This window comes from Lotus japonicus, chromosome 1, assembly GCF_012489685.1.
Source record: "Lotus japonicus ecotype B-129 chromosome 1, LjGifu_v1.2".
Taxonomy (NCBI): Eukaryota; Viridiplantae; Streptophyta; class Magnoliopsida; order Fabales; family Fabaceae; genus Lotus; species Lotus japonicus.
Genome location: NC_080041.1, coordinates 14,710,889 through 14,722,844, shown reverse-complemented (window position 1 = coordinate 14,722,844; position 11,956 = coordinate 14,710,889). Strand labels below are relative to the sequence as shown.

The 11,956-nt window shown below is 37.2% G+C and overlaps 3 protein-coding genes across 3 annotated transcripts; 1 reads left to right on the top strand and 2 right to left on the bottom strand.

Annotated features, from left to right (window-relative positions):
* The first annotated feature begins 1,170 nt into the window (after positions 1-1,170).
* Positions 1,171-4,941, top strand: LOC130733781 (receptor protein kinase TMK1). The gene is made up of 2 exons (XM_057586036.1): positions 1,171-3,699; positions 4,189-4,941. Exons 1-2 carry the CDS (start codon positions 1,377-1,379, stop codon positions 4,716-4,718), a joined length of 2,853 nt encoding a protein of 950 aa, XP_057442019.1. The 5' UTR covers positions 1,171-1,376; the 3' UTR covers positions 4,719-4,941.
* A 2,000-nt stretch (positions 4,942-6,941) lies between these two features.
* LOC130731628 (hexokinase-1-like) lies at positions 6,942-8,315 on the bottom strand. Its single transcript, XM_057583904.1, has one exon. It carries the CDS (start codon positions 8,292-8,294, stop codon positions 6,942-6,944), a length of 1,353 nt encoding a protein of 450 aa, XP_057439887.1. The 5' UTR covers positions 8,295-8,315.
* Positions 8,316-9,594: 1,279 nt separating this feature from the next.
* Positions 9,595-11,956, bottom strand: LOC130731627 (uncharacterized). The gene is made up of 4 exons (XM_057583903.1): positions 11,756-11,956; positions 10,625-10,715; positions 10,094-10,528; positions 9,595-10,005 (listed from the first exon to the last, which is right to left on the bottom strand). The coding sequence occupies exons 2-4, from the start codon at positions 10,694-10,696 to the stop codon at positions 9,715-9,717; spliced, it is 798 nt and encodes a 265-aa protein (XP_057439886.1). The 5' UTR covers positions 10,697-10,715; positions 11,756-11,956; the 3' UTR covers positions 9,595-9,714.

Sequence of the window (11,956 nt, the reverse complement as noted above, 5' to 3'; positions counted from 1 at the left end):
GAGCTGATGTAGAATTTGTTTTTTCTTTTTCATTTAAATTATTAAAAAACATAATTAATTAAGTAAATAAAAAATTAATCCAGTAAATAAAAAAAAAACATAATCTAGTAATCTCAACATCTTCACACGACCTTCATCCTCACATCAACATCTTCACCCTCCTCACATCTACATCTTCACAAACCTAAATCCAATCCAAAATCTTCATTGGCTTCCTTCTCCATCTTTTCATTATGATCCCTAATGCTTTAAATGTCACACATTTCCTCCTTCAACCCTTCAAATCTCAACTCAAATGCATGCGAACCCATCAAACCCTTCTAAGCCACCGAACCCATATGAAACCAAAGGCATCAACTACCCCCATGTTATCTACACTGCACACTAACTCACGAATGTCCAATTCCCACGCATTCTTCAAGCCATCACGCACCGCAAGTAGCTTCGTTGCAAAAGCATTCCCAGCGTCCCGCCTGATCCAAAATCATGCCACCGCTACTCATTTGATCCTCGCACTCTACCCAGTTACCGTCCGTAAAGAGGCAACCCGCAAAATAATACTACAAACTTAACCCCAAATTACATTCCAACAAGTATACAACTATTTATTTATTCCTTTGTTCATTTTATAGAATAACTTCTTCATGCATCACATAGGATTCAATCCAAGTTAATTCCAAGGTGTGTTGGAGTAATAATAATGATATATATGAATGTATAATAAGGTGAATTCTGTGGTACCCAAAATTTTTTTTGGGTATGATACCCGCATTAAGTGATTTAGTACATTATTGTCATGTGAAATAAGGTTTTAGCCATCAAAGTTTATTAATGATAGAAAGGACGACATCTGGAGATTGTAACCAGTGAATAATCGTACCCGACACTTTTGTTTTGAATCAGATTTTTGGCGATACATGGGAGAAGAAAGGTTGTGCACTGTCTGGAGGATTACTTTGCAAGAATATTAACATTTAAAATTTAGAGCATGTTTTTTTTATTAGTACACATCATTTAAAGTATGTGTGATTCAATTAGAACATGTATATTATTGATAATTTGATACACATCATATTAGGTATCATATCTTGATCTGATTTAAGGTACAAGAGCAAGCACCAAAATTTATAGATGACAAGGTGGTCCATATGAGTATTACACCCATTCATGACAGCCCATCAGCCCGGGCTTTCAGATACATGGGCCCCACCTGCATGTGCGTTTCTCTTCTCTTCTTACACTGCATCACCACCTTCCCCTCACTCCCTTTCTCGTTTCTCTGTTCCAGACAATCGAACAAACAACACCACCAAAACCAACAACAACAACAACAACAACAGCAACAACGTTTTTGTCGACAAAAATAGCAAGAAAAAATGAAGCTGAAGCTGAAGAACAACACGATGCTCTTCGTTTTCCTATCTGGGTTCTTCTCCCTCATCGTTTTCACAACCTCTCAAGACGATGCTTCAGTAATGCAAGCTCTCAAGAAGAATCTCAACCCACCGGAATCTTTTGGCTGGTCCGATGCCGACCCTTGCAAGTGGAAGTACGTTGCCTGCTCCGCCGACAAACGGGTCACCCGGATCCAAATCGGCCGCCAGAACCTCCACGGCACGCTCCCGGAAACCCTCCAAAGCCTCTCGGAGTTGCAGGTTCTGGAGCTTCAAGTCAACAACATCACCGGTCCGCTTCCGAATCTCAACGGGTTGAGCTCACTGCAAGAGCTTCTCATCAGTAGCAACGGCTTCACCGCCATCCCTGCTGATTTCTTCGCCGGCATGACGCAGCTCTCGTCGGTTGGAATCGATGATAACCCGTTTGAGCCGTGGGAGATTCCTCAGAGTTTGACAAACGCTTCTGCGCTTCAGAATTTCTCTGCGAACTCGGCGAATATTAAGGGTAAGGTGCCTGATTTCTTTGGCTCTGATGTGTTTCCTGGCTTGACCCATTTGCATTTAGCCTTCAATAGTCTTGAGGGTGGGTTGCCCGAGAGTTTTTCTGGGTCGCAGATTGAGTCTCTGTGGTTGAATGGGCAGAAGAGTGAGGGGAAGCTTAGTGGGTCACTTGGTGTTTTGCAGAATATGACTTCTTTGAAAGAGGTTTGGTTGCAGAGCAATGCTTTTACTGGTCCTTTGCCGGATTTTTCAGGGTTGAAAAGTTTGGAGGTTTTGGACTTGAGGGATAACTCCCTCACTGGTCCTGTTCCAGGTTCATTGATGAGCCTCAAATCGCTCAAGGGTGTGAATTTGACTAATAACTTCTTTCAGGGTCCAATGCCTGTGTTTGGTGATGGGGTTGGGGTGGATAATATTAAGGATTCCAATAGCTTTTGTTTGCCCAGTCCTGGTGATTGTGATCCCAGGGTGCAGGTTCTTCTTTCTGCTGTTGAGCTTATGGGTTATCCTAAGAGGTTTGCTGAGAGTTGGAAGGGGAATGATCCTTGTGTTGATTGGGTTGGGATTTCTTGTAGTGATGGGAATATTACTGTTGTCAATTTTCAGAAGATGGGTCTTACTGGTATGATATCCCCAGAGTTTGCTAAACTCAAATTACTGCAAAGACTTGTGCTTGCTGATAATAATCTCACTGGTCCAATTCCAGAGGAGCTTACTACTTTGCCTGTGCTTACTCAGTTGAATGTTGCAAACAATCAGCTCTATGGGAAAAAACCGAGTTTTAGGAGCGGTATAATTGTCACGACAAGTGGGAATAATGATTTGGGGAAGGATAAAAGCACTCAATCCCCTCAGGGTCCACTGTCTCCAACAGTTCCTGATACAAAGGGAGACACAAAGGGAGAAACTGATGGGAATTCTGGAAATAGTGGCAAAAAGTCTTCTTCCCATGTAGGAGTAATTGTGTTTGCTGTGATTGGGGCTGTATTAGCGTTTTGTTTGATTGGTTTCTTGGTTTTCTGCTTGATTAGGATGAAAAAGAAAAAGTTAAGCAGGGTCCAAAGCCCAAATACACTAGTTGTTCACCCTCGGCATTCTGGATCAGATAATGACAATGTGAAGATAACAGTTGCAGGTTCAAGTGTAAGTGTTGGTGGTGTTAGTGACACCCACACCATGCCTGGCAGCGAGGCTGGAGATATTCAAATGGTTGAAGCAGGAAACATGGTCATTTCTATACAAGTCCTGAGGAATGTTACTAACAATTTTAGTGAGAAAAATATATTGGGACGAGGAGGCTTCGGAACAGTTTACAAAGGTGAACTCCATGATGGCACAAGAATTGCAGTGAAAAGAATGGAGTCTGGGGTAATAGCTGGGAAGGGTGAAGTAGAGTTTAAGTCTGAAATTGCTGTTTTGACAAAGGTCCGACACCGGCACCTTGTTGCTCTTCTTGGGTACTGCTTGGATGGGAATGAGAAGCTTCTGGTGTATGAGTACATGCCTCAGGGACCACTAAGTAGCCATCTTTTTAACTGGTCAGAGGAAGGATTGGAACCATTGGAGTGGAATAGGAGATTGATCATTGCCTTAGATGTGGCAAGGGGTGTTGAGTACCTCCATGGCTTAGCCCATCAAAGCTTTATACACAGAGACTTAAAACCGTCAAACATTCTCCTTGGAGATGATATGAGAGCAAAGGTTGCGGATTTTGGTCTTGTGCGACTTGCACCAGAAGGAAAAGCTTCTTTTGAAACTAGACTTGCAGGAACTTTTGGTTATTTGGCACCGGAATATGCAGGTATTTAAAATTTTAACTTCATCTCACTAGGTCTTTGTTAGCTATACCGTTTTTTAAGTACTATTTCCCAAATGAACAAGTAGAGAAGTCAAACCATGATCAAGACATTGGCTTAGTTTTATGGTTTGAATGTTAGCTGCATAAGTAAAAAAAAGTTGGGTAAAACCCTTAATTACAATTTCATCATGTTAGTCACTAGGAAGTTAGGAATGTAACTTGTGCAACCAAGTTATTTGTGATCAATTCATAAAAATGACTGAGGGTATTCATTTCACTTCTGTGGTATTCCTTGTTGAACTGGTTTTCAAAATGTAAACTTCCCCTTTGATTGGGCTTGTCTGTAGATGGATTGACAGGGTATGTGTTATCTGATTTTTTTGCTTGGTGGTATAAAAATTCTGAATGCTTGTATTTATTCTTTCTTGGATGTTCTATGATTTGTGGAAAAACATCTCTAACACTGCCATTTAAATGGCTATCTTATTACAGTTACTGGCCGTGTGACAACTAAAGTTGATGTGTTTAGCTTTGGGGTGATATTGATGGAGTTGTTAACCGGTAGAAAAGCGCTTGATGAAACCCAACCTGAGGATAGCATGCACCTGGTAACATGGTTCCGCAGAATGTACATAGATAAGGACTCGTTTCGCAAGGCCATTGACCCCTCAATTGAGATCAATGAGGAAACACTTGCTAGTGTTCACACCGTGGCGGAGTTAGCTGGCCACTGCTGTGCGAGGGAGCCATATCAAAGGCCTGACATGGGCCATGCTGTTAACGTGCTTTCTTCTCTTGTAGAACTATGGAAACCATCTGATCAGAATTCTGAAGATATGTACGGTATTGACCTTGACATGTCCTTACCACAAGCACTTAAGAAGTGGCAGGCTTATGAAGGTGGGAGTCACATGGAATCATCTTCCTCTTCACTTCTTCCCAGCTTGGATAACACGCAGACAAGTATACCGACACGCCCGTATGGATTTGCTGATTCTTTCACATCAGCTGATGGTAGATGATCATGCTTGGTTGTAAATAATTGTAAGATGGTTCTTGTGTGTGTGTGTGTGTGTATGTGCATTCTCCATGTATCTTGCTGTCTTTTCGGTGTGAACTTGTTTATCATTTTTCATGGTGTAGTCCTTTTCCATGATTAATCTTATACTCTCTTTAGCACTAGTTCAGGAGTTGTGATGACAAACTGAGAAGCGACTCTCAGCAGAGGATTTGATTTTCATCTGACATTCATGTTTTTCCCCTTTCAGCTAGTTTTGAGGTGTGTAAATCAAATGTGTTTCTTGCACTTCAGCTTTGTAGCTTTAGGTTCTAGTTTGATCAATTCATTTCATTTATCATTACACTCTATTGAGTTGCAAGTTGTAACTTGTAATACATGTTCTGGTGTTTCTTTTGTTACCACCCGAAAACTCTCTCTGCACCACCCACAAGCTTCCGGAAATTAATTTTCGGATGACAATCATTTCCGGAAATTAATTTATGGAAGCTATTTTTGTGGTGCAGAGAGTTTCCGGGCGGTACTAAAAGAAACCGCCTACATGCATGTAAATGACAAAAGACACATGAGGGTCAACACACAACAACTGTGAAATGGATGAGCAAGTTGCAACTAGTAATATCAACCAGTTTTGGATGAGATTGGATTTGTTTGTAATATCAACCAGTTTTGGATGAGCATGGATTTGTGAAATGGACAAAATAGACAGGTAAGGAAGTAGTTGAAGAAGGAATCAAATATTATTTGTTGCTGCCTGCCTGTTGTGAAAAGCGACCCTACGAAAATTGCAAGCGCAAGTTAAGCCAGAAGATGTGTTACCCTTTCCAACTGGCTCCCAATACTCACTTTATTCTTATCTTTTTAACATTATAAAAAGAGGAAAGCATCAAGAAATTGAAGATCTTTTTGTAGCCTTTGAAGTTAATTAAAGGTTAACTCCTGAAAATATTATACTGAGAAGTATGACCTGAGCATTAATACTAAGGAGTATTAAATATTTTTTTTAGTTTGCCAGTTTTTTTTTTTAAAGAATAGGAGCTTCATTACAACAGGTAATGGCTGATTAAAAAGAAGAGTATTTACTATTTAGGCAAAGTTCTAGTATATATACACCCTCCGGTCACTATTATAAGCAAAAGTTAGTTTTGTAGGTTTATTCAATAAATGATGTATGTGACCATTTTAATGACTATATACATCATTTATTGAATGAACCTAAAAAACTAACTTTTGCTTATAATAGTGACCGGAGGGTGTACACATTTTGTTTTTTACAATTATGTTCTCTGGTCTTTCAGCTACCGATTCTGCACCACTGCACCCTTTCTTTTGCTATTTATTATTGAAAACAAAATGTCACTGGACTGGACCACCAACATCTATTACTGAATTTACTGCAAAGAGAAACCAACTGTACAACCAAAAAACTCTGCACCTAATTAAATTGACTTTTATAGTTAGATTGTGGAGTTCAATCAGAACCAAGGTTGGTAATGAGTCAAGTTCACTATGAAGCGAGTATGTAGGAGGTTGCATCTCCTGCTAAATTTCATGATCAAACAAACAGTTCTATATCTTGTATATCAGATGATTGCTATTACAAGAATTACAAAAAAAAAAGAGTACTGAAATTTAATTTCTGTGACTCTCATTTAACGATGTGGATGTTTAACACAATTTCTACATAGAGTCATATTAATAAATATTTAGCAAAATACAATTTGTGAGTTAATATATTAGTGAAAGTGTTTAATCAGTGTAACAATTTTAAAGCTCACATGAGAGACACCACATGACTTTAAACTGGAACTGAAATGAACTATCGATTCTCCTCCTCTACGGAACCCTAAATTGTGAAGCAGAAAAAGCAGATGGGGAGATATGTTGAAGTGAAAGAGACGTTGAAGGCTACGAAGAAGTTGTGGAGGGTTTTTATTTTTATTTTTATGATTAGTCATGGCCTAATGTTTGATTTATATGATTGAGAAAGAAACATATCAAATCAAATACATAGAAAAAAATAGAGTCACAAGTTAAAGTGAGCAAAACTTTGATATTGTCAATTGACAAACTCATTTCTCATAGAAGGAAAAAAATTGCAACAAAGATAGCAAAGAAGAGAAAATTAAAAGATTAATTAATCGGTTGAATTGGAAAAAAACATCATATATACATGAAAATGAGACAAATCACAACAACCCTAATTTCTTCAATTTCCTTTCATGATTCAATCCAAATACTGTGAATGAGAAGCCGCTAAGAGAGCTGCTCCAATGCCCGAGCCATCATTAGCATGCTCAAGAATAATGGTCTTAGCTACCTCATCTCCCAACAACTCCTTAAGTGTACCCTCCAGACAAGTTCTGAATTCAGTGTAATGCTCAAACAGTCCTCCATCCAATGCTATGACGGACTTTTGCTTCTCCTCGCCCTTAACAATGTCCCTTCCTAGTTTCTTAAGGATTCCCAAAATACCGGCAGCAGCAAGCCGAGCGCCGCGACTAGCTACAATGTCGCATAGTTCCACCACAATCTTCCTCATTTTTAGGGATGTGTTAGAGATCCCCAATACATCCTTCAATTTGTTTCTGACCATCTTCAAATCTGGAGTTGTGTCATGGTGCATCGCCGACATATCCGGTGTCCTAAGAATGAAAGGAACCTTCAACTTAGTAGGTACAATGTCTCCAAAAAATTCGGCTTGTTGAGCCATCCTCAACAAAACTCTCCTCACAATTTCTCCCAAATACATGCCGGAAATCAGTTTTTCATAAATCTGCGCTCTAGGGTTCAAGCTCTCAGCATCCAAAGCTTGATCGTATTCCGTTAGAGGAAGATATTCGGAATCGAAACTACCCCACTCCATATTTATAACCATATCATTATCATCTACGTACGCTGCATTTGTCCCCGTCCCCAGAATCACAGCTGCAATCACATCTTGATCGTAGAACCGGCCTCCAGCTAATGTTCCAACTGTGTCGTTAACAAGAGCGGCAACCCTCATGTCAAGCCCTATTTTTTCCAACGCCTTAGTTAATTCTCTCACAACGTCAGCCCCAACTGCATCTTCAATATTGAAACCCTTAGTCCACCTTATTAGATTCCCAGATGCAATTGATGTTTGCTTAACTGGGAATGAGAAAGTAAAACCCAGTTCTCTTTGTCTACCATGAAAACCTTGAGGCTCTGAATCAACAAACTTTGCAAGAGTTGCTGCTATAAAATCAAAGAGTTCATGTGAAGAACTGGACATCAAATGAGGAGGAATTGAAACTTCTTCAAATTCTTGGCCAATAACACCTTTGTCTTTCCCACCTAAATGTACACGAATGACCCGAAAGTTTGTGCCACCAAGATCAAGTGCATAATAGAGTCCTTCCTCGTCCCCAGTTGGGAGATTATCGACATAGCTCATCAACATGCCCAGCTTGCTGTTGCCGCCACCTTCACCCGCCGCATGCATCTCAGCTTCCATGGCATCACCCAACTGTCTCAGCTTCTCAATTGGAGTTCCACACTCTTGCTCAAACTCCTTCAGAATAGCCATGGCACGAGCCAACTTCCTCGACCTTATCATGCGGTGGCGCACCACCACCTCCGCCGCAACCGCAGATTCAACTGCCACCTTCGCCATCACTCACTTAATCTCACAAGGTTGCAAAGTTTATCCAAAACCCAGAAATAGTAACGTCGCAATTTAATGGAAACTCAAAGATTCTCGCTAATGCAAACTTTATCCAATGTGTTGCAGGGTGTGAGAAAATTACAGTATTTAAAAACCCCTAATGTTATCTTTTTTTTATCTCGTTAAGGATAAGATAAAACCAGTTCAAAAAAAAGATAAGATAAAACAATATCAAAATCCACATCTGTACATGATTAAATCTGCTTTATTATTTTTTTTGAAAGTTGCTTAAGCTTTATTAATTTTTTTTTGTAGATACTTTATTAAAATTTTAAAATAACATAGTTATAATAATAATAATATTTAAAATGAAAAGATATATAAATAATAAATTTTAAGATAATAGCATAATTTTAACATGATGATTTCAATTCAAAATAGAACAATATTTGCCCCAAAAATAGAAAAATATCTCAAAAGAGGATCCAAATCTTTTTAATAAGTATAAAATTTTATTCGAACTGAAGATAATACTAACTGCCATTCAAAAAACAACAAAAAAAAGATAATACTAACTGATATATTCATGGTGATTTTCCACTCTCTCCGTTGCGCCAAACTTAACAAATAAAACTGTGAAATCCACATTTGTACATAATCAACGTAACTCCATTACTAAGTTCAAAAAAAAAAAAACGTAACTCCATTACTTAAAAAAACAAAAAAAAAACTAACTCTGCTTTATTTAAAATTTAAAATAATAACGTAATTTTAACAATAATATATTGATTTCAATTCAAAATAGAACAATATCTCAAAATCCAATTTTTTTATAACTATATAAAATTTTATCCGAACTAAAGATAATATTTACTTACTAGTTTTATACCCGTTTTTCCGTGCGATGCACGGATAATTTTTTTTTATGAATTATTATACTGTTAATTACAACTGTTGAGTATTGTATATATGTGAACGATTTAAGGTTGAATTATTATTTCCTAAAGACGTCTACCTTTACTCTGTTACACACTTATTTATTGTTATTTACTTATGTTTTGTATTCCTTTTATATATATATATATATATATATATATATATATAAATTAAATGAGTTTCAAATGTTAATTGTGTTTGACTGCTTATTCACTTGCATTGAGCATATTCATGAGTCTTGAGTAATAAATAAGAGTAGAGAATAACTCACCATATACCATTCTCTAATGGGAAAAAAAATATTGATAGCAAAACATCACACACAAAATAGCATAGTATTTCACATAATGTCTAATGGAACAAACCATGAAACAGACAATTGTTCAAAACATGAAAAGGAAGTAGTACAACACAATCATTCAAACACTGTATAAAATCACACATCATAAAAGTAAACAATGTAGGTATCAGATTCAGATGACTGCCATAGTTCAATTCTGTGAACTTGCCCATAATTGTCATGGTTGATGATATTATTCATATAGAAGTCACACCACCCTGCAGCCAACTCACCAATCCTCCCACCATTGCCAGATGCCCCTACAGTTGGATGGCGTGGAAGACGCCAAGTAATGTGCCACCGTGCAATAGTGTCATCAGGAAGCAAAACATTTATAACAGGAGGAAGGTTGGGGAAAAACGTTTGCTGCACATGACTTGAAATAGTCTACAAAACAGATATAATATATATTGAGTATTTATTATAAGGAAATTTTAGAAGGACAATTTATTATGAATAAACAAATAAGACAAACCACAGTCTGATAATCATATATCTGTGCAGCAGTAATATCAGTTTCCCAAATCTTCTCAAACCAAGGTGCATCTTGATGTTCATAATTGGTCTCCTCATCACTGGATGAATTATCATTGTCTTCAGCATCATCAATGATAAGATTTATCTGAGGAGGAAGCTGAGGAGCAACATTGTATCTAATCTCCCTGCTAAATGGATCAAAGATGTGGATATTAAATCTGGCCTGTCCACGATAGAGAAAGTGCACCATAACAGTATGTTGTATTTCATGAACTGATAGAATGTTAAACAATCCAGCCCCAATTCTGTGGTCTCCTTGATTGAAGTAGTATGACAAATTAAAGGTGTTCCCCACAGGATCTTGCAACTGAACAACATTATTGATTTCATATCCAACAGGTTCGTGAAATCGCTTTGGCACCACAATAAATCTCTACAATTGAAATAAATATTGGAATGAAAATCAAAATTTGGTTCCATGGAAGTATTGTATACAGTATTTAGAAAATGTGTAAAATAAAATTTATACCGTAGCAGGATTGACAGGTTTGACAAAAATTCTTGGGTTGCTGTGGGGAGATCTCAAACGAAGAGCATACATTTTCGTTGCACGTTAATATCTGCAAGAAGACATAAAAACAATAATCAATATGAGTAGGTAAGTATATATATTAGAACTATGAGAAGTTTGCTAGAAAGGAAAAAAGTTGAACAACAAATATGAAAGACACACAAATCATTTTACTGAAAAAAGGAAACTCATTAAAATGATAAGGAATTCAAATGAAAATATTCTAGGGTCCATTGATACTACTTTTCTAATAAAAGGAGCAGCATACTGATCAAGCTTATCTACTACTCAGATTGACATCCATAATATACAGCACCAATATAGACAAAATTTAATATAGTTTGCCCTTTACAAATAATTCATCCAAACATGTAATCTAAATTTCTTAAATATTGTGGGCACTTTAGATCAATGGCAAGAAAAACATAATGAAAACATATATTGAGGAATGGAAACAGAAAAATGGAATGATTCTTCAACCACATCTCAACAAACAAATTGAGGAACTAATTATATTAAGGACAATAGTTGCACCCAAAGTCAAGGTAAACATACAGGATGCATTAAACAAATGTGGCAAAAGATATAGTCATTGTGGTTACACAAAGGAACATCACAAAACAGGTTCTGGAATGTGGAGGACTAACAAAGCAAGTGACGGTCCAAAAATTCAATAGGTGTAAACAATGTTCAACTTGATCAATTGCAGAACAAAACAGTTAATAATCAAAATCAACACATAAATAATTTAATTTGAGATGTGGAGATACAATAAGAGCAAAATGAGGCATGCATGTGACAGATCATGTCATAAAGAAGTGTGAAAAATGAATTGCAAGGAATGTGAAACAAACAAAAGAAATGATCAAATCATAAATAGAAGTAGTGTTCAAGTAGATTGATTTCAGAATATAATGGTGAATGATATAGAATACACACATACAAACCTTTTGTTTAGATAGAGGAACATCAAAACATACAAAAATACGGCTTGCATTCACTACTTTTTTGATCTAACTCAAACTTGTAGAACAGAAATTAATCAAATTGAGAACATTAGATCCTCAAATTGTGTTGTAGAAGACATACCTGATATGAATGAAATGTGGAAAACAAATTGGGGATGAGGGTAATCAGAACTGAAATGGACTTGGAGGATGAGAACAAAAGAGTAAATGGGTATCAAGTTTCAACACACAAAGGAAGGAGATGAACAGGTGCAACTTCGTGTGGAATATAGAACCGTCTGTCATTGGCACTTGGCAATGGGAAGCGTTATCTTCTATGTGA

Bases quoted from the DNA above. Each gene is read 5' to 3' on its own strand.
- LOC130733781 (XM_057586036.1), top strand. From the start codon at position 1,377: ATGAAGCTGAAGCTGAAGAACAACACGATGCTCTTCGTTTTCCTATCT. The intron at 3,700-4,188 runs GTATTTAAAATT...ATCTTATTACAG, and splicing joins TTTGGCACCGGAATATGCAG to TTACTGGCCGTGTGACAACT.
- LOC130731628 (XM_057583904.1), bottom strand. From the start codon at position 8,294: ATGATAAGGTCGAGGAAGTTGGCTCGTGCCATGGCTATTCTGAAGGAG.
- LOC130731627 (XM_057583903.1), bottom strand. From the start codon at position 10,696: ATGTATGCTCTTCGTTTGAGATCTCCCCACAGCAACCCAAGAATTTTT. The intron at 10,529-10,624 runs GTATAAATTTTA...TTTCAATTGTAG, and splicing joins AACCTGTCAATCCTGCTACG to AGATTTATTGTGGTGCCAAA. The intron at 10,006-10,093 runs GTTTGTCTTATT...TCTGTTTTGTAG, and splicing joins TATATGATTATCAGACTGTG to ACTATTTCAAGTCATGTGCA.